This window comes from Nannobrachium achirus (assembly GCF_963921795.1).
Source record: "Nannobrachium achirus genome assembly, chromosome: 15".
In the NCBI taxonomy this organism is placed as follows: Eukaryota; Metazoa; Chordata; class Actinopteri; order Myctophiformes; family Myctophidae; genus Nannobrachium; species Nannobrachium achirus.
Genome location: NC_137822.1, coordinates 27441855 through 27467831, shown reverse-complemented (window position 1 = coordinate 27467831; position 25977 = coordinate 27441855). Strand labels below are relative to the sequence as shown.

Sequence of the window (25977 nt, the reverse complement as noted above, 5' to 3'; positions counted from 1 at the left end):
GTCAAGCTAAATCAAGTCAAATCTAGTCATACTGTCAGATCCTGTTTTGTCTGGGAGGGAAGAGAGGAAGGAAGAACTAATGACTGAAAAACTGGCAGCTATGGGCCAGCAAGTGACATCAACTGGGAAGACAAAGAGATGACCAGGAAGGTAGAAATCATACAGTGTTACTGTATATAAAGGGAAATGATACAGGATAGATAAACAGCTACGTGTTTCTCCCTCCACGTCATCAGCGCCCACACCCTAGGTGGGGTCGGCGATAGGGGCTTTCTGTGTGGAGTTTGCATGTTCTCCCCGTGTCTCCTAGGGTTGATACCCTCACAAAAACATGCAGTAATCCTGGTCTCAATAATTCCTCTCCCTGGCCAGCCGGGGCGCCTGATGGAGGGGAAAGGAACTGGTTGGAATAACGTGTTCCTTCCACGCGCTACGTCCATCCCGGGGAAATCCTCCCTGTCAGGTGAAAAGAAACAACTTGGACTACTCATGCATTGAAGGAAGCATGAGGTCAGTCCATTGTCTCCCCAGGCGCGGCAGAGGGAGAGCAGAGCCCAGGATTACATAGGCAATTGGCACTGGGTGAAAATGGGTTGCAAAATCGTGGGATAAAAATTATGAGTAAAAGAAAAAAGATAAACAGCTACTGTACCACAGACACTAGAGATTTAACACTTACGGCCAGACTACACCAGAAAACACTGTCTGTGGTGTGCCAAAAGCCCCTGGCTGCACCAAGGAGGGGGTATATGTGCGGGAGACCAGATAGTCTGTGTACAAAACGCATACGCGTATGTAAAAAATAGAACCGATCCTATTTTTACAGCATGCGTATCCGTGGTTCGCGCTATCTGTGAGCCTGGTATAGCCGGCTGAATTGATATACATTGGATCTGTCCAAAACGCGCATACGCGAGCACGCCCCACATACGCACTGACGCGTGCGAAACGGCTTGGTGTAGCCCGGCCGTGAGAGGGAACAGCTGTCTGTCACATGGTCCCTTTGGGTTGAATTTTACAGTCTCAAACTGAAATGAATGCAGAAACCTTTGTGTTATTTTAACTCTGAAGCAAATATTTGAGTTACAAATGTTTGCTTCAAAAAAGAATATATAATAATAATACTATATAATATACTGTATATCTTGCTGGTGCGAAAGAGATCAGTTGCAGTGCTAATTAATGGGCTATAGCTACCACAGTAGTACAGTAAAATATTCATTTGCATAGCATTTAAAATGAAGATGCACATCACAGTACGTTGTGGTCTGAATTTTATTCTGGGCTGACACAGACACATTTGATTAGATATTCAGTTCCTGGTGGTGTCTGAAGTTGGTACTGCAGTACTAGTGTTGTCACGTCACGTGGCTTCAGCAGCTCGTATTGACTGGTGACAGTGTGCCGGGTGGCATCCTGGCTGTCATTATTGCTTTGGAGCAGGTGATTATGGATTGGACAAGATGCAGTCGGTGTTAAAAGCTTCTGTCGTAGACGGCTTACTCCCTGTCAAGTGTTCGATGTTTCCCCAACTTTTTTCCACTCTGGTCATCTAATTAGTATTTTATCTCTTCTCCTCTTCTTCTGATGTTGCGCGCTGGTGTTGCACACCGAAAATAGCAGATCTTCATGCTCGCTTGTAGATCTGCTGTTTTCGGCATTTAGGCCCTTGCAGAGCCTTCTACTTGCGGAGAGTTGCGTCACTCGCGTTCACTTCATGGGGCCAGGTGGGTAAAGTGACAATGAACCACGTGACAAGCGCTGTTTCTGACCCTGCAATGGCAGAACTCTCTGATTAGACAACTCTGGGCCCTTACAAACAAATCGCAAGTCCAATGCGCAAATGCCCCCGAAAAACAGCAGGAATCATGTTTGTTTTTTTCATGCGTCAGACTGTGCAAAGGTTTTTCTCCCTGCCTTCACCTCAGCAATCGTAACTCTCTCTCTCTCTTTCTCTCTCTCTCTCTCTGTCTCTCTCTCTCTTATCCCCCATCAGTTCATGGTTGGTATTGATCATCCGGGGTGCCCGCTGATGCTGCTGCCTCTCACACAGACAGACGAATGTTAATCAATATGATGTGTGTGGTGTATGAAATGCATCAACACACATGTACACACAGTGACGCTTGGCTGCTGAAAGCGTGCATGTACACACGTACCAACTGGGCACACATAAACACCAACGAAAACACACGGCACACAAACACATACTCTGCGTCCCAGCTTGAGGGATTCATACCAAAGAGGACCAGACCAGCATGATAAAGCAGGCTTGTGTGATTTTGGAGACATATTATCCAGAGGCACCTCCATGAACTAAAGTGACAATAGTGGCAATGGACGAGCGTGCATCTTATACTGCATATGCCTGGTTAGCCTGGCAAGCCATACCTGATACTGTGCTCACTCATTCCTTCCCCAGTATCAGGTCTGGACTTCAGCCTATAGGCATCGAGTATGCGAAATCAGAAAATGATCAGGGCCAATCAGTGACTGCGTTTCAACTGCTATCTGAAAGTGAAAAGCTTCCCCTGGTTGGCCCATGTGTAGATGGTGACGCAGAATACATGCTGCGTCATTTTCCAAACAATAATGGCTGCCCTCGATGCAACAAGTGTAACAGTTAATGCCGAAACCATAAAACAAGCAATAAGTGAAGTTAATTACAACAATTAAAAAGGAACAGGAGTATGCACTATAGTGGAGCTCATCGGCCGAAAATATGTGTTTGGCTGCACTGTGACGTCAGACTTTTTGCCATGCTGATTGGTTAGAGGAGTCTGTTTGTCAAGTCAAGTACTCCCGACCACTTTTCAAGCTGCCTATAGGCCAAAGTCCAGACTCATATTGTGGGAAGGAACGAGTGAGTGAATGCACAGTATGAGGCTGGCTTGCCAGGCTACTGGTCCATGCAGGCGAGTGGCAGGTTGTCCTCGTTGATGCCAGAATTGCTGAAATGTGCAATTCTGCACACCTCCTCCCACACAGCGAGCGCCCAAAATACCAAACACACACTGTAGGGCAAGGACAAACATGCTACTTTGGCCCATTTAGACCCGAGGGCCCGATTCTATAAATGTCTTCTAAATCCTAACAGTTTTCTTAAAAACCTATGTCTCTATGTTAGTGGTTCTCAAACTTTTTTTTAAATCAAGGACCTCCAGATGTATGTATGTATTTGGCCACGGACCAGCATCTTGATATAATATGTTGTTCCAGGGACAATCCCAGAAGCAAAGACTCGAGTTAAAAATGTTCACTTAAAGAAATGTATATTCAAAGATTTTCAAAATTAGCAGATGTACAAGCTCATAGCTTGGCACTCTGTGCCGCGCTATGAGCTTGTATATTTGCTATTTTTGAAACTTATGGTTAAAGTGCTTAAAATGTCAAATTGCCACTTCACCATGCCAATTCACCTGCCTTTAAAATGGGGTGTACTGGGCATAGTTGAATTAACGGGATATTACACTGTATACAGGCAATTCTTAAAGAAAATAACATTCATAATATTATTAGATACTTTCCTTTTTCATTATTTATGCATAGCGTTTTTATTTTATTTTTTAATGTACGTGGAATTTATTTATTCAAATGAGTACCAGACCAAGTGGAGATAAGTGCACTCTCTACGGCAGGCCTCTGGCTGTGTGTAATTTATGTGCGTGGCAGAGTTTCATCATCACACTACTAAAGGCTAATCTATTCCTGCCAGTTATCATTAAACCCAGTGAATTCACTTGCACTGCAGAGTCTGATGCTGCTGCCATATCACCAGGGCGCCTCCAGGTTCTGATAAAGTTGTAAAATGTCTAAAGTCAGGTCTTAACCGCACAGAATCTCCCACGATTCGCCGGCGGAAAGCGCTCTTGCCGACAGGAAGCCATCGGGAGCTTGTCGGCAAGAGGCGCTTGCCGTCGATAGGGCTGGCGGAACCCGTCGATGGAAAACCGAGCATGTTCAGTCGGTCCTTGCAGTCACTGCCATACATTCAACTAACTACAGTCGGCGAAAAAAAGAAAAGTGCTTTGTTCTTTGCAGTTATTTGCAGTCCTTTGCAGTCTGTGTAGAGTCAAAAGGAGTCTCCTGTAGGCTGTTTGGTGTGGAGACACCTTGAAGGTACTGCAGACCTGAGTCAGCCTTGAGTCCAAGGCCTAGAATGCAACAGCCTCTCTGCTTCTATTATCATATGTTATTGTGTTTCTCTTTCTCTACCGTACTCTTCTTTTCACACCTCCATTGTCTTCACTCTCTTCCTGTCTTTGTGCTTATGGGCTGTGCAAGAGGCTAGCCATCTATGAGAGGGTCTGTTTATTGTGAGTGTGTGTCCGTCTGTCTGTCTGTCTCTCTGTCTTGAACAAACCTTGCAAAACGCTTTACCGATCAGCACCAAACTTTGCACGCATGCGGTAGGCCATTTCACATACTATAGCCGATCTACACATAAATATTTAACTTTCAATGTTAATGTAAGTCAAATGGGCTTTGTTCATGGGGGAACCTTGCCCAAATTTGGAGTCATACGTTATAGATACGTCATAGGAGGCTACTGACGTCATAGATGGCTGACATCATAGATAGCTGATGGCTGATGCTACAGGCTGGTTACATGAAGTCAGAGATCCACGCTGGAGCCACGTCGTTCTCACGTGGATCTTGAGATCCACATCATTCGATTTTTTTTCAATAAGCCACAGTTTCCCCATTATCACACAAGTTCAAGGTGACTTTGCTAGCATGTTATTTCCAAGTCCAATGAAGAAGATCAGTCTGCCTAACTCGATCAAACATCCCTCAGAAACACCGACCTCCTCACAACACCGGCACACCAAAGACACCCGGGGTGCGTGGGGACACATTTGACTCTACTGGTGATATCTCCTTTGCCAGCCTCAGTCTCATTTGTCTGAATCTATGTCTTTTCTCACAGACAAAGTCAGGGTTTTTTTCTTGCCCAATTGGGGATTTATCGAACAGGCGCGTCCTCTCGGCTCTGATCTTTAATCAAAGCAGAGGTGACAGCATGAATGTCATCACGCCGCGGGAACAAAAGAGACCCTGACTGCACCAGTATGGCCCGGGTCACTAATGAATGCTAATATATCCAAACGTGGAGGACACAAAGTGAAACTGGAGAAATGAATCGGAGCGGCGGCGGACGCAGACACCTTTTCAGCCCCATTACCCTGAGCTATCTGAGCTCGGCTCGTTCTCCTCGAGCCGTAGATCACCGCACATATATCTCTGAGCCCCCTCATTAATATCGCACAGCGCCGGTTTTACAACGGCATTAAGAGATTACTGCGGCCGAACAGATCACGTTTTATAACCGCTACCCAGAGAATGGCATGCATTTTCATACACACGCCACACCAGTGCCCGACCGATGCCAAGTTCTCTAGACCACTGATTGTCATGTTTTGACGGATATTTTCTAAGTGTATACTGTAAATACATGAAAAGCATAATGCAATGAACAAGCAATATAAACTACACATAAACAGAACTTTATTTTGTTTAAATACGTAAGCCCTATTCACACATTTTCAACGATATCCGATCTAAATGCTCACAACTGTAGTGAGCTGGTAGATCTGCTATTTTATGAAAGTTTTTTTAAGTGTTTGCCTATAATGACATTGCCACCATAGGGATGCTAGTAAGCAAAGTGGTTAAAAAACAGGACAAATCGGCTGCATATTTTCAGATATCTACTGTACAGGATGTCATCAAAAAGTGAAATAATGGCCAATATATCTGCAAAACCGATAAATTGCTTGGGCTCTAAACCCCTCATTTATCCTCTGCAACACCCCTCTTCCGATCCATGTAGTTAAGATAGGCTTTCTGAGTTCACGGCCAACATTGGGGAATAATCATCGATCTCTCCCACTGTTCTCACCCTTTCTCCCACTCCATCCTTGTGTTTCTTTCCCATTTCTCATCCGTGGTTAGATTTAGTTTGGCCCAGGTCCTTGTAGGAGTGAGTAACCGTGCTGTCAATGGGACGCACGGATCTAGAGTCCGGGGAGGGAAGACGAGAATCGCAGTAATCTGATCATCCTCCGCTGGCTGTCTCACGAGAGCGCGGTGCCTGATAGTCACCGTGAGAGCAGAGAATACAGTATATTGAGTTTAAATGGATCTTTACTGTAATGGGTCAAGGAGCCGGCGACAGCCTTGACATCTGACAAATTGACAGGTTCAATATCGGATTCCACACACAACCTTGCAGTGAGGGCATACAAGTAGGCCTGGGTGATTACTGTATATGGACAGAATCACAATATTTTCATCCAAATACCTAGATATCTATATTAACATATTTTGATATTTTAGAACAGGGGTCTTCACCGGGGGTCCTGGACCCCTAGGGGGTCCTCAGAGTTACTACAGAGGGTCCTCCAAATTTTCCAATGCTTTTGTATTAACAACTTGAACCCTAGTGTCCATATTCTGAGAACTGTAGACAAAAATAGCAAATCTACAAGCTCACAACGCCTCGTGCTGCGAGGTGTCGTGAGCTTGTAGATCGGCTATGTTCTGCAAATAGGTTTGGTGAAAAAGAGCGGACTCTACAGAGTAAAGGGTCAAGTTTATTAGGTAATGATGGCTCAAGTGGTTAAATATCTGAAAACACAAATTGACATGAATCCAAAATACACTGATGATTTTGCTCTCAAATGATGAAACTATATGGAATATATGAACAGGTTGTGGGGTCCCTGCTTCATCTCTCTCTAAACTAAGGGGTCCTTGGGCTGAAAACGTTGAAGACCCCTGGTTTAGAATAAGGCTTATTATCAAAATCCAGGAAATACAACACTCGTGCCATATCATGATTACCATATTCAAAATCCCAGATGGTATCTAGTCTCGTATCACATTATAGATGTACTGTAATATCAATATATAATGTGTCTCAGCCCTGTATGAAGTTTTGGCCCGTGTGTAGGCTGTCACGATATGACATTTTACATGACGATTAATTGTCACTCAAATAATTGGCGATTAACGATTTAATTGTGTTTTTGTCATTGACAATTACATTTCTGTTTGGCTTTTAGGCTTTGAAGTTGCACATGGCAGATATGATACAAAACCTAAATACACAAAGAAATTACTGACATATTTGACAACTTACTACTTAAAAAATAACATTGACAGTGGAAATAGCCGATCTACAAGCTCACAACGCGTCGCGATGCAACGCGTTGTGAGCTTGTAGATCTGCTATTTCCACTATTTCTGACATTTTTCAACATTCACGATTATGGCGATTATGACAAAATAATTGCGATAATGTCAAATAATCACGATTAGACGATTATGTAATAATTCTGACAGCCCTACCCGTGTGGCTTTGGCAGTGTTACCTGGAGGATGGACCTACCAAGAGGGGGATGTGCTGCTCAGGCATAAATGAGGATCATCCCTCACCGAAGACCCCCATTTACTCTAAGTTATCTATGCTAAAATATGTCAAGAGAAGGGCTTATCCTGGATATTAAATTCTTTATCTGTTGATGAAGCAACAAGACCCGAGTCTCATTCATTTGCATGAAGTACCACAAGGTTGAGCTTCGCCGCATTATTAGAATCCAGAATGTGGATTATATTATGTGTGCCGTGTGTGGTATCGGACCTCCATTTTTAAACACATACTGTACTGTAGGGGGGTGTGTGTGTGTGTGTGTGTGTGTGTGTGTGTGTGTGTGTGTGTGCGTGTGCGTGTGCGTGCGTGCATGCTCACGACTACCTCTGTGTGTGATCTGTGATGTAAGGTCAGGTGTGAGCTCTCACTGCCGCCCTATAGCCGATCTACAAGCTCATAGTGTAATGCAACGCTATTTTCGGTGTAGAAGAGATTTGGTGTAGTGTGGGAAAGGGGGAATAAGTATAGAGCCATGGGGGACTCCGGCAGTCAACCCTATATACAAATCTGTATATAGGGTTGAAGTGGTTGAAGGATAAACATGTTACAAGTGCTGTTGTGGCCCCAAGCTGAGATTGAGTGCTCTGGTGGCGTGGTGCCAGCTCTACTGCATAACAATCCCATTGCCACCCCACCGCCTACTGGATAGGAGCTGGCAGCGTGCCACTTGGGCCCGCAATATCGTTTTCACAGTCGTTCTCCTCACATCTCCATCTCCATGGCACCTAGAACTAGGGCTGTCACAATTATTACATAATCGTTTAATCGCAATTATTTGACATAATCGCGATTATTTGACATAATCGCGTTTATTTTTCACAATCGTCATAATCGTTTCCATGTTAAAAACATTTCATATATCTAAAAAAAGTCAAAAATAGTGGAAATAGCAGATCTACAAGCTCACAACGCGTCGCGAAGTTGTGAGCTTGTAGATCGGCTATTTCCACTAACAATGTTCTTTAACAATTGTCAAATATGTCAGTAATATCTTTGTATATTTAGGTTATGTGTCATATCTACCATGTGCAACTTCAAAGCCTGAGCAACTTCAAAGCCTGAAAGCCAAACAGAAATGTAATTGTCAACGACAAAAACACAATTAAATCATTAATCGCAATTATTTGAGTGACAATTAATCGTTCATGTGTTTGTGTGTGTATCATTTATTTTGTAATGTACTCCCTTCTCTCCTTCTCCACGTCTTCCTTCTCTTCTTTTCCTACCCTCTTTATCTGTGCGGAAGTCCTGCGTGTGCACGCTCTGCAAGTGAATGCACTGTATGGCCGGCCGGGCCTTCAATAGCCGGTCTTTATTAACAACTTCTTTTCACTGTGGTTAATTGAACCCTGCAGGACCACGGCCTAAGATAGTAGAGACTAAAATAACTAGAATGGGAGAAAGACTTCAATGAGTAAGATGGAGAGAAGGAGAAACGCACTTTCTCTCTCTCCAAGTCAGTGGTTCTCAACCTGTGGGTCCCAAGGGGGTCCCCAATTATTTGTGTGGGGAACCCAGATGATTAGCTTAATGTGAAACATTGTTTTCTCACTCAACAGTAAACAAACCAACATAAACTTTAAGAGTATATAGACTATAGACAGAGGTTATCTGCACATTTCTTAAGTGACAATTTTCCTCTAAAATGACAAATTAAACATTAGCCAATATTAGAGGCAGAAATTGTGAAAATAACAGATCTACATGATCAGCATGTAGATCTGCTATTTTCACAATAGAACCGTGTCTCAACTCTTAGTGCTCGTCAGTTCAAATATGATTATTTTGGGGGTCGCGGCCTGAAAAGGTTGAGAAATACTGCTCTAAATTGAGCCTGATTGATATTTCATCGACAAGCTCACAACTTTGTGAACTTGAATTTCCGTTGAGTGACAGCGTTGTGCGACAGACTTTAAAATAAGCTATCAATGTCATCTTCAGTCACTCACTCTTCACTGTGACATTTCCTGTGTCCCAAAACAATCCAATCTAATTATCCCTTATCCCTATCTGTTTTGTTGAATAGCAGTGTCTGGATTGATTCAGCTCAGTCAACAGAGCAGCTGATCAGGATCTAGATTTGACCCTTTCAGCAAACTCCGGCAGTGAAGCCTCTTTGTATTACAATTATTTAATATTTTTATGTGTTGTGTCAATGTCAGGTATTTTGTTTGTTTTCTGTACGGTGTTGTATTCTTTTCTTTTTATTTTCATGTCTTGTCTGTAAGTAGTCTTTTTATTGCCATGTGAATGTTGTTCTGTTTTTTTCGTCAAAAAAAAAAAAAGAAAAACAACTAAATAAACATAATGTTTAAAAAAAAAATGTTTTACTTACAGTAAGTAAGTAAAAGTATCAATGCTGCAATGTAGAAATACTGTTACAAGTAGAAGTACGGAATTCAAAATGTACTTGAGTAAAAGTATTAAAGTATTGGAAATAGCAGATCTACAAGATCACAACGTGTCACAATGAGACACGCTGTGACGCGTTGTCAGCTTGTAGATCGGCTATTTTCACATGGGCGAAATGTATATAGGGCTGAAGTTGTTTTGTAATAATAATCCAAATCTACAAAGTAACTCTTAACTAAACCTTTCAAATAATTGTAGTGGAGTAAACGTATAATATTTGGATCTGAAATGTTGAGGAGTAGAAGTAAAAGTATTGGAAATTGGAAATACGCAAGTAAACAAATACCTCAAAATTGTACTAGTACATTCCTAATGCAAACGTACTTAGTTACTTTACACCACTGCTGAAATGTCATCGCCCGTCGAAACCGCTTTCTCTGTGCGGTGTGCGGAAAAGAGAAGTAACATTGACCCACTGACGCACGTTCAAAGTTGAGTGAGAATAGAGTTGTGCGTTGGAGCAGGTGCATTCTCATGCAGCCAACATTGGTCTGTCGGGGGAATGGGCTGCGATGATCCGTCAAAGTGGTAGATCCTGTATGGACACCCTGTCAGGGGCGTCACAAGGGGGGGAAAAGTGGGACTGAGTTACTAGGGCCCAAGGTGGAGGGGGCCTTAATTATTTTATACTTTAGCTATTGAAAAATAGCAGATATACAAGCTCACAGCGTGGCACCGAGTGCCGCGCTGCAAGCTTGTAGATCTGCTGTTTTTGAAAAGTCGTGAAAATGTGTGCAATTCTTTGAATATATGTATTTTGTAAGCACATTTTTGTAGCTCAGATTTTGATTCTGGGGGTCCCTGGAACAAAATATTTTGAGATGGGGGTCCGTGGCCAAATACATATGCCGCGCTGGAAGCTTGTAGATCTGCTATTTTTGAAAAGTCGTGAAAATGTGTGCAATTCTTTGAATATATGTATTTTGTAAGCACATTTTTGTGGCTCAGATTTTGATTCTGGGGGTCCCTGGAACAAAATATTTTGAAATGGGGGTCCGTGGCCAAATACATATCATTTTGGGTGTCCTTGACATGAAAAGGTTTGAGCACCACTGACAATTTTTTTTTCTTCAAAAATAGCAGCTCGTATTTTTCAATAGTTAAAGCACAAAATAATGCGTAATAATGCGTTCCCAGTCTAAATGGGTTAAACCCCCTCCCACTATGAAGAACATTCATGGGGGGCCCACAGTGAATCCTTGTACCCAGGGCCCAGAATGTGGTGCGACATCCCTGTATATCCCATATGGACTCCCTGTCAGCTTCAAAGAAAAGTCCCCCCCACGACCTGAATCCCTTCCCTCGGGAGAAGCCGGGCTTGCCTGTTGAAGCTTCCCCTGGGAACTGATGTCACGGTTCAAAATGGCAGCCTGCTGTATTTGGTATGGATGGAGAACCGTGTTTTCCGTCCTTTCGGATGTGAACTTTAGATTAGAATGACTCAGACAGTATGTAAATAAGTCACCAAATGTCACGGCATGACCTAGTAGCGATGTGCCCCCCCCCCCCTCTCTCTCTCTCGCTCTCTCTCTCTCTCTCTCTCTCTCTCTCTCGTCTCCTTAACTTTCTTTCTGTATGTCCGTGTAAAAGAAGTTGTGAGCTTCAAGATCGTCTGTTTGTTCTAGATTCCCACAAGGACCTCCACAGACTACAAGAGTTTGCGCGCAATGTTGTGGCATTTGAGGAGCAAGATTGCTCGCAAGATTGCTCACGAGAGTCACGATGCGTAGTGTTAAAGTGCCTGGCTGATATGTTAATAGGCTTTTTACAACCCTTTTTACGACCCACCCGACGGTAGAACATATCTAACATGTTTGAAAATCAGTGCACAGTGGGGTAGAGATCCATCATGAAATCTGGTTGCGCACAAACTCTTGTAGTCTGTGGAGGCCCTAAAACTCAGAAGTGAGCTTGTACTTTATGGCGTGGCACAGTAGGGGCCGAGCCGTCTAGAAGAGTGTGTGTGTTTGTGTGTGTGTCTGTCTGTCTGTCTGTCTGTCGATAATCTGGCAATAAAGGGACCAATAGATACACACATAAAGATGCTTCAGAGAGAGAGAGCGAGAGAGGAGCAGATTAAGAGCCGTTTTAAGAATTAATTCATAATTCCCCCCCTGAGATCCATTCTATAAGACCTCATGAAACAGACACATTATTGCATACTGGGTTATCATTACAGCATGCTATAGATAGCCCTGGAATCCCTCGTAGACCGCGGAAAGACCTACTTTTCCCTTCCGGCAAATTCGATTTGAGCGCTGAGCAGGGACGTGCTGGCCATTGGGAAAAGCGGGACAGCTCCTGAACGGCAGGTTCATTCCCGGCCGGTCCAGGCCGGCCATTAGGAAAAAATAAAAAATTAAATATCGGCCTTCGTTCCATTTTGGGGGCTGGGCAGCCAACAAAGTAAATCGTCACTGTCTGGCAGAAACCTTGTATCTCCAAGTTTCAAATTTGTACATTTTCTTTTCGCAAAGTAAAGCCCTGCTTCATCATACAAGGCCGGTGCACAAAAGTAGTGTTTTCACTAGTTTAAATCATTTTTTAAATGATAAATACAAAACAAACGGTTTTGGACATACAAGGTTTCCACCCGACAACGACAAAATATAACTCATGTAATTGGCCCACTGGCTTGTCACTTGTCATGATCTGAAAAGGCAAATCTTTGAGTAGCAGCAGCGCTATAGAGAGATCTCTCTCTCTCTCTCTATAGCGCACAATGAGGGCCTCTCCAACTCTTTTTCCCAGGCTGAATCAGGGGCCCAGCACGTCCCTGGGGCGGAGTGGATTCTGCCAATCCCCCGCTGGTCTGACCGGCTGACCCGCTTGCTTCAGGCCAGCTATAGGACAGATCTGACTTTCTGATTGGATTAGCACCACTGTTTTTCACTGTGACCTTGGCGCGGAGCAGGCTTGTTTTCTCCGTGACCTCCAGAGACAATAGCATATTAGACCCGGGATACATATGGGGTGGAGGAGGGGGGCGGTTAAATACACCATACCGTAGTCTGTGGGTTTATCCCTGCTCTATACTCAATGTTAATCCTGACCCCATGTATGCCCTCTCACCACTGATGCCCACACTGTCCTTGAGCGGGGGTGTGTGTGTGTGCTCGCTCGCGCGCGCACGCGTGGACATGTTTGCAAGCGTGTGCTTAATGTCTGACTTTGAGAGATGGATAGAGGGAAAACAACAGACTGGGAATGTGTATGTATTAGGGATGGGACGATAAGCGATATTATCGTTTATCGTGATAAAAAAACACTCAGGATAATCATATCGTGGAGATTTAATTTCTCGTGATATCGTCCTCCGTCATGCACTGGGAGCAATTCACCTTTTATTTGCTTAGCTGCATATCCGGTACCACTTAAATCCTCTATAATTGGTAAACAAGTACTTATAGTATACGTACTTGATAGTCTTTTTTCACTCTCTATCAAATGTCTTTGCCAAAAAATAGCCGATCTACAAGTTGTTGATCTGCTATTTTTTTGGCAAATGTTCCGCCCCAGGATAATGGATTTTGATTCTCGCGATATCGTAAATCGCGATTTCTTTGGTCACAATAATCGTGATATGACATTTTCATATCGTCCCATCCCTAGTATGTATGTAAGTGAGTTAGTGTCCGTGTGTGTGCCCTTCCATGGAATTGCGTGCGTGCGTGCGTGCGTGCGTATACTAGGAACCCAGCAGGACGGCAGTCTTGACGACTCCTCCGCCGGGACCACCCGGGTAATTCCGTCTACAGCTCCAGTTAGTCTCCCCTTCTTTCCTCTGCTTATAGCGATCGATGCGTCCGTCCGCCCACTCACCCCCCGGCCGTTCCCCACGTCCCCCAAGACTGACTGGCTGTCAGAACCAGAGACAGAGGAAGAGAAAAGGCAAACTTAGGACTAGGAGCGAGCACAAAGGACGTATAGGGAAGTGGAAGAGGAAAAGGGAAAACAGACGGGATGAATGGAGATAAAAGGCAGAATAGATTTGGCTGTGTTATCTCAGAGTGTGAAGAGTGCACACTGAACTCCTCAGCGTTCGCCGGCTTTCACGTGCAGTGTTAGTCCGGGACAGGTTTAGAGCTGGCTGAATAGAAAGAGTAAGTCTTTCTGTTTTACTATTCAAGGCACTCTTCTCTATTATTTTGGCGTTTCTTTGAGCGTTGCTAACCGCTGCTACGTCTGGCTTTGTGCGTATGTATGTATGTCCGTCCGTCCGTATCATGTCTGTCCGTATATCCCGCAAAGCCACAACAATTACAATTTAGGCCTTTAGCAGATGCTCCCAGATTCTGGGAAATTGCAAGTGTGGTTGCTAGGGCTGTCATAATTATTACATAATCGTCTAATCGCAATTATTTTACATAATCGCGATTATTTTTCATAACCGTCATAATCGTGAATGTTGAAAATGTTTCATATATTTTCTTTTTAAAGTAAAAAATAGTGGAAATAGCAGATCTACAAGCTCACAACGCGTCGCATCGCGACGCGTTGTGAGCTTGTAGATCGGCTATTTCCACTATCGATGTTTCTTTTTAAGTAGAACGTTGTCAAATGAGTCCATAATTTCTTTGTATATTTAGGTTATGTGTCATATCTGCCATGTGCAACTTCAAAGCCTAAAAGCCAAACAGAAATGTAATTATCAACGACAAAAACACAATTAAATCGTTAATCGCAATTATTTTAGTGACAATTAATCGTCATGTAAAATGTCATATCGTGACAGCCCTAGTGGTTGCCCACATATTGGGATGTCACGTGAAACTTGACCAATCAATCAATTGACTCAAATCCAATATATTGTCCAATCAGAAAAGGGACAGAACTCAATGTGGTTTTGGGGTTACTCTAAATCAGTGGTTCTCAACCTGTGGGTCGGGACCCCCAGAGGGGTCCCCAAATTATTTTGGGGGGTCCCCAGATGATTAACTTAATGTGCAATGTTGTTTTCTCTCTCAACAGTAAACAAACCAGCATAACATTTAAGTGTATATCTACACATTTCTAGTGACAATTTAAGGACTTTTTAATACCTCTAAAATGACAAATTATACATTGGCCAAATTGTCAAATATTAGAGGCAGACATTGTGAAAATAGCCGATCTACATGCTCACAAGGCCTCGCAACGTGAGGCGTTGTGAGCATGTAGATGACAATAGAACCGTGCTATACAAAATGTAACTCCTCAACTCTTAGTGCTCGTCAGGTTGGGGGTCCCCAGTTAAAATATGGTTATTTTGGGGGTCAAGGGCTGAAAAGGTTGAGAACCACTGCTCTAGATGAAATAATAATAAAGCTGACAAGGACTATAATCTGGCTGCCCTGTAGACAAGCACACTAATACTCCCCCAGTTTGTAGCGGTCACACACACACACACACACACACACACACACACACACACACACACACACACACACACACACACCCAAAGACTGTCTCCTCCACTCACGTTCCCCATCCATTCTTCCACATACCTTTAATGAGGAAGCTCATTACAGCCAAGCAAGCCCTTGTTGCTCTGAATAAACAAGCAGACAGCTGCGGTGCTGTTCCAAGTAACTACTGGGCCTCTGGCTGCATATCTTATTGATCCCACCAACACAGCTGTGGATCTAACTTGTGTACTCGTGTCATTAATGTAGTGTTTGAGGACCACGGCTCTGCATGGGCCCTGGGAGTCCATCAGGCTGCAGTAACCCATGATCAGTGTCTACTGCGGGTGTAATGTTTGTTTGTAGCTTGTGGGTTCAGGGAGGTGTCTGTCGTGACTCGTGGGGGATACCCCCACCCAAACAGCCAGTAATGGGCCCCATCTCGGTCCTAACCACTTAAAGGGGATGCAACTCTAGGTTGGGAACTGCGATGTGACTCATTGTGAGCTTGTAGATCGGATAGATTGTAGATAGATTGTAGATAGATTGTAGATAGATTGTAGATATTCAAAATATTTATTTTAAAACACTTGTGAAATGGGACATTCTGCTGAATGATTACTTTGTGCTTTTGTTACTTTAAGAACATTTTGATACCAATACTTTTTTTGTTTTTTATTACATTTTTATCCCAGATTTTGTAACCCATTTTCACCCATTGCCAATTGCCGATGTAATCCTGGGCTCTGCTCTCCCTATGCCACGCCTGGGGTGATACCAATACTTTTGTAGTTTTACTCAAGTAAAAATTGAATTCCGGACTTTTACTTGCAACAGAGTATTCCTAGATTGCAATATTGATACTTTAACTCAAGTGAAAAAGGTGAGAATTTTTCCTCCACTACAATTGTGCACGTGAAGTGAATCCCTGTGGTAACTAATAACCCACATTATTATGATGACTGACGAGCTAAAACATTCTGCCAGTCTCCCTCTGTTACGTGATTGGTTTTGAGAGATTTGGTACACCTGGCATTGCACGTGCACAAAGAAGTGGCATGCATACAAACTGTTTCGTTTGTTCTCCTGGCCTGGGTCTATTGATATGTGCAGCAGCAGCCTGCCAGTGTCCAGACCGGTAGTGTTTTGGAACAGCTCACACCTCCTGCCCACTGCATGGGTCAGGTGATGGGTCACTGATGTCGCTGAGGTCAGCTTTATTGCAGTCCTGGACAGGAGTTCATTTTAAATGTAAATTAAATAATGTATTTATTGGGGTGCCTGCTGGCCTACTGGTCCAGGCGCATACCACATACGTAGGCATTGCCACAAAGGCATGGATGCCTGGCGGCGTCGCCGGCTCGATTCACAATAATGCATATATCAGAACTAGATACGACAATAATGCATATATCAGAACTAGATACGACAATAATGCATATATCAGAACTAGATACGACACTTGCAATTTCCCAGAATTGCAAGCAGAATTCAATTCCCAAATGTAACTCACGTCAGGGCAAGCACACTCGTAATTCCCCAAATTGCTTTCTATTTTTTTTTATTACATCTTTTTTTTCTCCACGTTTTTTGTTTGTTTCTGTTTACATGTCGTCGTTGTTGGGTGGAAACCTTGTATCCCCAAGTTTCAAATGTGTACGTTCTTTCGCAAAGTAAAGCCCTGCTTCATCATACAAGGACGTCGCACAAAAGTAGTGAAAACAGCAGATCTACAAGCACACAACGCCTCGCGGTGCGAGGCGTTTTGCGTTAGTACAAGCCTCTGATCCTGAGTGACTCTAAATTATGTAATACAAAATGTAGCCTACCCTTACAGATCCTCCTGTACAGAGGCCCGTCACGTGATGCTACAGCTTAGTCATGTAAAAGATTAGATACTGTAGCATGACATACAACTGAGAAGTATGCTAATTTGTGAGCTGCATGGGTGGAATTGTGTGCTGTTTACGCATGCAAAAAGAAAATAGTGTGGGACTGCTCATCTGCGTGCAGTATGTGTGTGCATGTATGAACAGTATGTACAGTACAGTACACCTGCATTAGTTTGTTTAAATGCTTCATGTAGGTCTGTTTCATGTGTGATTAACGCATGCATTCACATCATTGAACTTCAAACGTCTACAGCGGTGCTTCTTTCTCAAAGTGCGGTCCGAGGCCCCCCCAGACGGTCTCCAGCTAAATGTGTTACCGTGGCTGTTAGAAATGGCCGATTTTCGAAAAATCTTGAAAGTGTTTTCATTTTTGAGCGGTGCTAACTGCTCTAATACAGTACATGGTTTTGTGTGTATGACCATGTGTTTTCCCATGGTATCAAATAGTGATATTAGATCCCCTACATCAAGGGTCTTCAACAGGGGGTCCTCCAAATCTATGTGTGATAGAAGCTTTTTTTCTCTCCTTTATTTAACATTAACCACTTGAACCCTAGTGTCCATATTCGGAGAGCTTTAGCCAAAAATAGCAGATCTACGAGCTCAAGCTTGTAGATCGGCTATTTTCGGCAAAGAGCTTTGGTGTAGAGGGGAAAGACTAAGTACAGACTAAGTACAGAGTGAAAGATCAAGTTTAAGTATTGACGGTTCAAGTGGTTAAATATCCGAAAACACAAATTGACATTAATCCAAAATAATCTGATGATTGTGCTGTCAAACGATGAAACTATATGGAATCTACGAAAAGGTTTTGGGGGTCCCTGCTTCATCTCTCTCTCTCTCAGCTAATGGGTCCTTGGCATGAAAACGTTGAAGACCCCTGGCATACGCAGTAGTATTCAAATATCAACAAAACATCAAACATGGAATGCTCGTCTATAAATCACCAACAAATTCCTCCTTATGGGGGACAACAACAATGAGGATAATGAGGATGAGGATGTTTATTCCTATGAATGATGAATGATCTTGTAGCCTAGGATGGTGATTAGTGAATTGCGTTTCATCAGCAGTTGCCCAAGATGAAACTTTTCACCGTGGGCCTTTTGCTGTGATTTCCAGGATACAAATATATGTTGTTCTCTTCTCTGCGCTGCGTGTGAGCATAAATTAGTGCTTGAACAAATAGTAATGAAAACGATAGATCTGAAAAGCATTGCCTGTGTTTTGTGTTTGTACATTTTTTTTTAATTGCGACCGTCAGGGAGCAGTTTACTATGAAAACCTCCACCGGCCGTCCGTCCGTCCGTCCGTCCGTCCGTCCGTCACACGTCACACGTCACACCTTTGCCCTGCTCATATCTCCGCATCAGTATGACATCACACCACATGTGTACACAAACCTTTGTGTACGTTGCTGTGGCAACAGTCTGTTGTTGCTGGTCTGTTAGTGTACGTTAGCAACCACCTTAGCAACCATGGTTTTACCCTAGCAACCAACTGTTTACCCTAGCAACCAACTGTTTACCATAGCAACCATGTTTTTTTACCCTAGCAACCAACTGTTTACCATAGCAACCAGATACGCAGAGCAGGGATCTCCATATATGGGCATAAACAGGTGACATCACACTGATGTCAGATACTCAGAGCAGGGATTTCTCCATAATATATGGGCATAAAAGAGATTCTGTTAGGGATCTCCATATATGGGCATAAAAGGGATTCTGTTAGGGATCTCCATATATGGGCATACAAGGGATTCTGTTAGGGATCTCCATATATGGGCATAAAAGGGATTCTGTTAGGGATCTCCATATATGGGCATAAAAGGGATTCTGTTAGGGATCTCCATATATGGGCATAAAAGGGATTCTGTTAGCTGTTAGTGATCTCCATATATGGGCATAAAAGGGATGCTGTTAGGGATCTCCATATATGGGCATAAAAGGGATTCTGTTAGGGATCTCCATATACTGTATGGGCATGAAAGGGATTCTGTTAGGGATCTCCATATATGGGCATAAAAGGGATTGTATCCCAGATGATGCCCTGTTAGGAGATCCACACTAACAGAATCCATATATGGTCCTACCGACAGCTGCTATAAGCCAACCCTGGCGATAAGGTCTGAGTCGAAGAAATGCTTCTTTCCTGGCAAGAATTGCCCCTTTATACTGTAGGGCTCGTTTGTGTATTGTATGACATCACGCCACATCATCGGCTGAGGACTGTGTGATGTCATCATATCTCCATATATGGAGACATAAGTTGCTCATGCCCAAATATGGGCTGGTGAGGTCAGACTTAGTGTGATGCGTAGGTTATCTCCATATATGGAGATTCAACTTCAATGAGTAACCATGGCAAACTGTCAACTGCCCGTATGTCTTGATAATTGGTAAAACAAACTTTTGGCCTATTTGTGGAGATAAGCGACCAACGGTCGCTTATCTCCCGATTAGGGAGTCTTACTGGTCTTGTAACATGAGCGTGTTTCTTATTTGTGTTAGCGTTGTGAAGTAGCCTGTGTCAGAATGGGTAATGTTGTTTGATGGCATATGAACAGATTAACCACTTTGAATACATAATATACATTGGATTTTTAGGGTGTACAGTAGGGCATTCACGAATAGTGATTTTTAGTATTCGAATTATTCGACCTCAAAGTATTCGAATAGTCGAATATTCGACAGGACTGGCCAAACTACGCCTCGCGTTGCGAGGCGTTGTGAGCATGTAGATCTGCTATTTTCACAATATTTATCTGCGGAACCGAGTCACATTAAATGTAATACCTACAATTCCAAGTGACTTTGATATTCAAATATTCGAATATTTGGTGAATGCCCTTGTGTACAGTATTTAGGGTGTATTTTCTCCCCAATTTAGTCGTTGACAATTCCCCACTTTGTCACTGCTGGCCTCCACTGCTGCTTGCCTTGCATTGCAGCACACTCTATGAGCTTGCATATCTGCTATTTTCGATGAATGTTCGCTTATTATCGCAGAATGTTCGCACAACGTGACATGCCCAGAATATGGATGCTAGGCACATTGGGCCTAGGGCATACATGGGCAACTGGCGGCCCGGAGGCCACATGCGGCCCCAACCTTCACTTAATGCAGCCCTCAGGTTGATATTAGAGTACTGATATATTATTGATTTCAGCTGTTCCAATTCAAAACATGGAAAAATTAACCGCTTCAATTGACCGATCGCTATGCCCCTCCTAAAGCCGTGCTTGCCCAATGCCACGTTTAGCGACAGGTTACTAAGGCGGGTGCCTTGGCAAGCTGCCATGGCGGCGTGCAGCAATAGCACCCAGCTGCAGACTAACCTGCCACAAACGTCCAGGAAGAAAACAATAGCCTATACTAAAGTCAGATTAACATACAGTACACAAGTGTTACCAGTTATATTTTCTCATGAAGTGCTCCTAAATTATTCCCGTGGGTTGGTTTGTGTAGGTCAGTGCAATCCGTTCTGTTTTTGTTTCAGTGTTTGTGACACGGAAGCGAGTGGGTGGGACGTTCGCGAACGAATCGAGTCTTTTGAACGGCTCTTTGAAATGAACGATATGATTCGGTTCACAGTAGGGAGCCGTTCCTTTCTATGAACAGTGGTGGGAAAAGTACTACATTTCTTTACTTAGGTAAACATATCAATACTGCAATCAAGTTTGGAATGTTATTAATGTAGGCTACTAGAGTAAAAGTAAAATAGTATTGGTATCAAAATGTAGGCTACTTAAAGTACCAATATTAGAACGTACTCATTATGCAGAATGTCCTGTTTCACAGGTTTTCTAATGAGTAAAATGTAGAAAAATCATTTGCAAATAGCTGATCTACAAGCTCACAATGCATCGCAACGTGACACATTGTGAGCTTGTAGATCACCTATTTTCAAATGCCAGAAATGTATCCAATGGCCAAAATGTACAGGCCTATTTGGGTGGAAGTGATTTACAATCATAATCAAAATCTACAAAGTAACCAGTAACTAAAATGAGCCAGTCTTTTGAACGGCTCTTTGAAAGGAACGGATCTCAGAGATCCGGTTCACTTCAAAGAACCATAAATCCCATCTCTATCTAGCAGCCAGACTAGCGGTACACCGATGCGCGCCGCCATGGCAGCTTGCCAAGTCTGCTGCGTTAGTAACCTGTTGCTAACTTGGCATTGGACGAGGACGGCTTTAGGAGGGGCATAGCGATCGGTCAATTACTTCAGTTTATATCAGTAGCTAAATGACTAGTATTACAATTTTTATTATATTTGTTATGTCCAATGTATTTGTATTTAAGTTCATAAATTAACATAAGAACATATAAATGCATTTGAAATGAAAACAAAAAGAAGTTACTTTTCAGGATTCCAATTAAAAAATAGCAGATCTACAAGCTCAAAACGAGCCGCGCTGCGACGCGTTTTGAGCTTGTAGATCGGCTATTTTTGCTATTGTGGCCCTCTGGAGTGAGTGTGAAAATGTAGTGGCCCTCTCCATCATCAAAGTTGCCCACCCCTGGCCTAGAGTTTATAATTATGGTTAACTGAGTATGTTTGTGCTTGTTGCTTTGATGTGTATTTAGTTCTGAAACGTCTCATCTGTCTACATCACAAAACTTTGATCTGAACTGGTCTTTACATACAAGGGTATCCGGAACAGAGGTGTATCGCTACTAATGAAGTTTCCCCACTCTAATGTAATTAATTACAGCACTTATCTGACGAGGGGGGAAAAAACAGCTCGATGGATTGAATTAGGTTGCAGCGTCTCAGCCTTGGGATGGCAGACTGGAAAATGAATCATTATTATCTCCCAGTCACAACAACAGAGACATGCGTACACTGGCCTCATATCTGATCAATTAGTCTGGGACTGTTCTGTCCTCTCCACCATGGCAGCATCCCCCAGATTAGGATCTCCCAAGGATGTGCAAGTATAAAAGAGACTGTGTCAAATTAATATTTGGGCTAAAATATCATTAGAGTGAACATCCTGTCAAAGTCTGATCTGAATGTCTTAACAAAGCAACAAGACGGGGTCTAATCATGTCATGGAACTTGGATTCCGCATGGAGTCCGTGTGGAACTCCATGTTGATGTTTTCTCCAAGTCTCATTTCCCACCATATGCGGTGGGACTGGGCTATGTTTTGTCCTTAGACCTGCCCAGAAAGCTTGTGGAAGCTTCCAGGGTTCCCTACAGTCGCTGTGCTTACTCCAAGCTAATAGTCACCCTATGCGGTCGAAATGTTGCCGACCGCATGAACAATTGGGAAGACTTCAAAGGACCAGGTAGACTCATCTGGCACGAGGTACAGTCAGAGATGTAATCTCCCAGATTCAAGTAACAAGTAGGTCGGGAGTGGCTTATTGTCGGTATCAGCCGGTAACACGCGGGAGTCTGTCCCCGTTACAATGCGCTAGACCCCTGGGAGATGGACTGCTGAGGTGGAGCGCCACACCTACCATCAGCTCCCAGTACTTGCCGCACGACTTGCCAAGCCGTGCTACTCATACGCTGAGTTGGCGGTGCCCGGAATCGAACCCATGACCTTGCGGTACAAAGGCGAGAGCTCTACCGACTGAGCTACCCGGGCACTCCCAGATTCAGACTAGTTATATATTTGAGCAGTGGGTGTAACAGGTAGAGCATTTTTTCCACAGAGCCCCGTGTGCTTGAATGAGTCAGTGTCAGTGCAAATCTTGTCAGACTTGAATTATACAATTTTTTTAGGCAACACACTATTGTTCTAGGTCAGAGAACTTTTACGTCACCTAAAGTAAACCTGTCTTCAGCTAACCTTTTCCTGTCGCCAAAAGTATTATTGAGCAGTGCAAACCGCTCCTATGTTTCACTCTGTGTGTGTGTCAGCCAAAAAATTAAGACAATTAACTGACGTCACGGACAGAACGGCCCATACAAGGAGCTATGCACATGTGTTTTGTTTGCACCACTCACTTCTCACAGGTGTGATTTTATTAAGTAAAACGCTCAGTCCTGTGAAACCTCCCTCCTCCGCTCTGGGCTACAGTAGGACATACTGGAAAGGTCAACCTCTCAACAACACAGGAAGAGATGTGGTCACACAGGGAGGATTAACTAGAGGTCATGCATTAACTCCATATTTGGGAAAATATTTGTCGAACTCCATATTTGGGTTGGAACTCCATATTTGGGCAAGGTTTGGGGGGACATCACATACATAGTTACATGTAAGATTAACATGCGCTATGCCTAAGAGCTGTTACGCCATACCGTTTTCACCAGAGTAATCCTCAGAAAGGGGTGTCCAGATCTTCACTATGTCTGTGCCTATGCTGAAGCCAGGGGCTCCGCGGAGAACACCGCAAGGTGTCCCCTACGACGACCTCAAGCATTTTGTCAACGCCGACGGGCTGCTCTTGTTCTGCCGCTATTGGGAGCCGGCGGGTCCGCCGAAGGCCCTGGTCTACATCGCCCACGGGGCAGGAGAGCATTGTGGGCCGTACGAGGAGATCGCACAGAGACTGAAGGGACTGTCTCTGTTTGTGTTCGCCCACGACCATGTGGGTCATGGACAGAGTGAAGGGCCCAGGATGAACATAAAGGACTTCCAGGTGTTCGTCAGGGACTCCCTGCAGCACATTGACCTGATGAAGGCTCGCTACCCAGGCCTGCCGGTCTTCATCGTGGGGCATTCCATGGGTGGTGCCATCTCCATCCTCACAGCGTGTGAGAGGCCCAGTGAGTTTGCGGGAGTGGCTCTCATAGCACCAATGGTCCAGATGAACCCTGACTCGGCCACGCCGTTCAAGGTGTTTCTTGCCAAGATTCTTAACCACATACTGCCCAGCTTCACCCTGGGCAGTATTGAGTCCGAATGGATTTCACGGGACCAGAAACAAGTGTCAGCTTACAAGGCAGATGTGCTGATGTGCCATGGGGGGATGAGCGTGTCGTTCGGCATGCAGCTGATGGGGGCGGCAGCACGCGTCGAAAGGGAGCTGCCGTCCATCACCTGGCCTTTCCTGCTTTTGCACGGCGACGCGGACAAGCTCTGTGACATCAGAGGGTCCAGGCTCATGTACGACCAGGCCCAAAGCGCAGACAAGAGACTCAAGGTGTATGAAGGAGGGTACCACTCCCTTCACCATGACCTCCCTGAGGTGGCAGAGTCCGTGCTAAATGAGCTCACTGGATGGATCAAAGAACGCCTGCCCCAATAGGACTGAGCCCTGAAAATCTATGATTTAGTTGTTGTCGAGTGGAAACCTTGTATGTCAAAAACCGTTTGTTTTGTATCTATTATTTAAAATGTATTTAAACTGAAAATAGACGATCTACAAGTACACAACGCCTCGCACCACGAGGCGTTGTGTGCTTGTTTTCACTGTGTGTGCTGTGTGTGCTGCTGTTTTCACTAGTTTTGTGCAACAGTCTTGTGTGATGAAGCAGTTTCTGCCCGACAGTGACGATTTCAATAGTCAAATCAGAGTCCCCTAGTCAACAGAGATTATTTGATTTGAGCAGTTTATCTTTTTATTTTTTTGCCGTCGATTTCTTCCCAATAGCGTCATGTTAGTTTCACCTACAGTACGTCTAAGGTAGTCTACTTACTTCTGGTAGTTAGAAATGAAATGAAATGAAACCTGTGTTGACTAATCATATTACAATTCTTATTGAAGCTGTGTTGATGCTGGTGAGAAATAGACAAAAGAACGGACATAGATTAAATGCATGTTTTTGGATAAACTTTGGGTAAATATGCAACATATTGAGAGCTTGTAGGTCTGCTATTTAAAGTACATGACACTAGTATGCAACAAAGTCAATACATAATTAAATCAAGCTCTAGTGTCCCTGTTAACACAGAAAAACAGTCACTCCCTGAAACCCTGCCGCATTATTTCTTAAACACTTGCTCTGTTATGACAGCTAATGCAGCATGGGATTTTGGGGGGTTTGATAGCTCTAATAGTGTATATGGTTTGCCAGCCGACACAGTCTTGTGTTCGTGTGCGGCTGTAAACCGAATCCCCCCGAGCCCCCCCACCCCCATCCTCAGCTGCCTGCGCCCAAAACCACAAAATCCCATCCCTCTCTACCCGAGGGACGGAGAACACACGTCTTTATCTCCGTCTGGCCGACACTCTCCATATTCCACCACTAAATTACTTCCTCTGCGTCTGTGATGGAGAAGTAAAGCGCAGACGATAAGTCTGAAGGCGTGAATATGGAATTTATTATATATAAATGGCCCGGTTTCAAGCGGGAGGCTTTCCGACAGAGTGGGCCAAATGACTGCCGAGCTCTGTGAGAGGAGATAGGATGAGATGGATCTGAGGGAGAGAGAAAGAGAGAAATTAAGAGTCTGGGAATGCGAAAGAGGGAGAGAGAGAGAGAGAGAGGCAGATGGTTTTATCTGTTATTCTGCCATACCTCTCCGTAAAGCCTATAGAGTGTTGGTTCCCGTTATCTGTGTTGGTCCATATTCGGTACTGACAGACAGACAGGTTTAAATACGAACACATCAAACAAGGGACTGGGAGCACAAAACCAGCCGGCCCATTGCTTGAAACTTCCTCAACTTTCTCGAGACTTCCTTCAAATGTAGAAAACATTTATGGACACTAGACGAGCAAGTATGCAATCTGTATTGGTGATGTAGATTACTGCCGTCGAGTTTTACATTCCTGAAAGCAACAGCCGTATCTTGAAGGACAGGAAGCAGACCACTTGACGTTTTTCATCAGAAGGTACCTACAATATGACGGGCAACTCTTGAGTCATTTTAGACAAAAGTGAATGGTGTAATTTAGGCCTCTGTTTTCTGTTTACCGTATGTAGTCTTGAATGTAATGTA

At 43.8% G+C, this 25977-nt stretch overlaps 2 protein-coding genes across 3 annotated transcripts in view; both read left to right on the top strand.

Annotated features, from left to right (window-relative positions):
- The window catches only part of vav2 (vav 2 guanine nucleotide exchange factor), a gene marked incomplete at both ends in the record, with an annotated part of 343070 nt that overhangs the window by 138520 nt on the left and 178573 nt on the right, over positions 1-25977 (top strand). The window lies entirely within an intron of this gene.
- On the top strand, positions 23450-24340 carry LOC308299065 (monoglyceride lipase-like; the record flags this gene model as incomplete). Its single annotated transcript, XM_080742790.1, has 1 exon — positions 23450-24340. The coding sequence occupies one exon, from the start codon at positions 23450-23452 to the stop codon at positions 24338-24340; it is 891 nt and encodes a 296-aa protein (XP_080598916.1).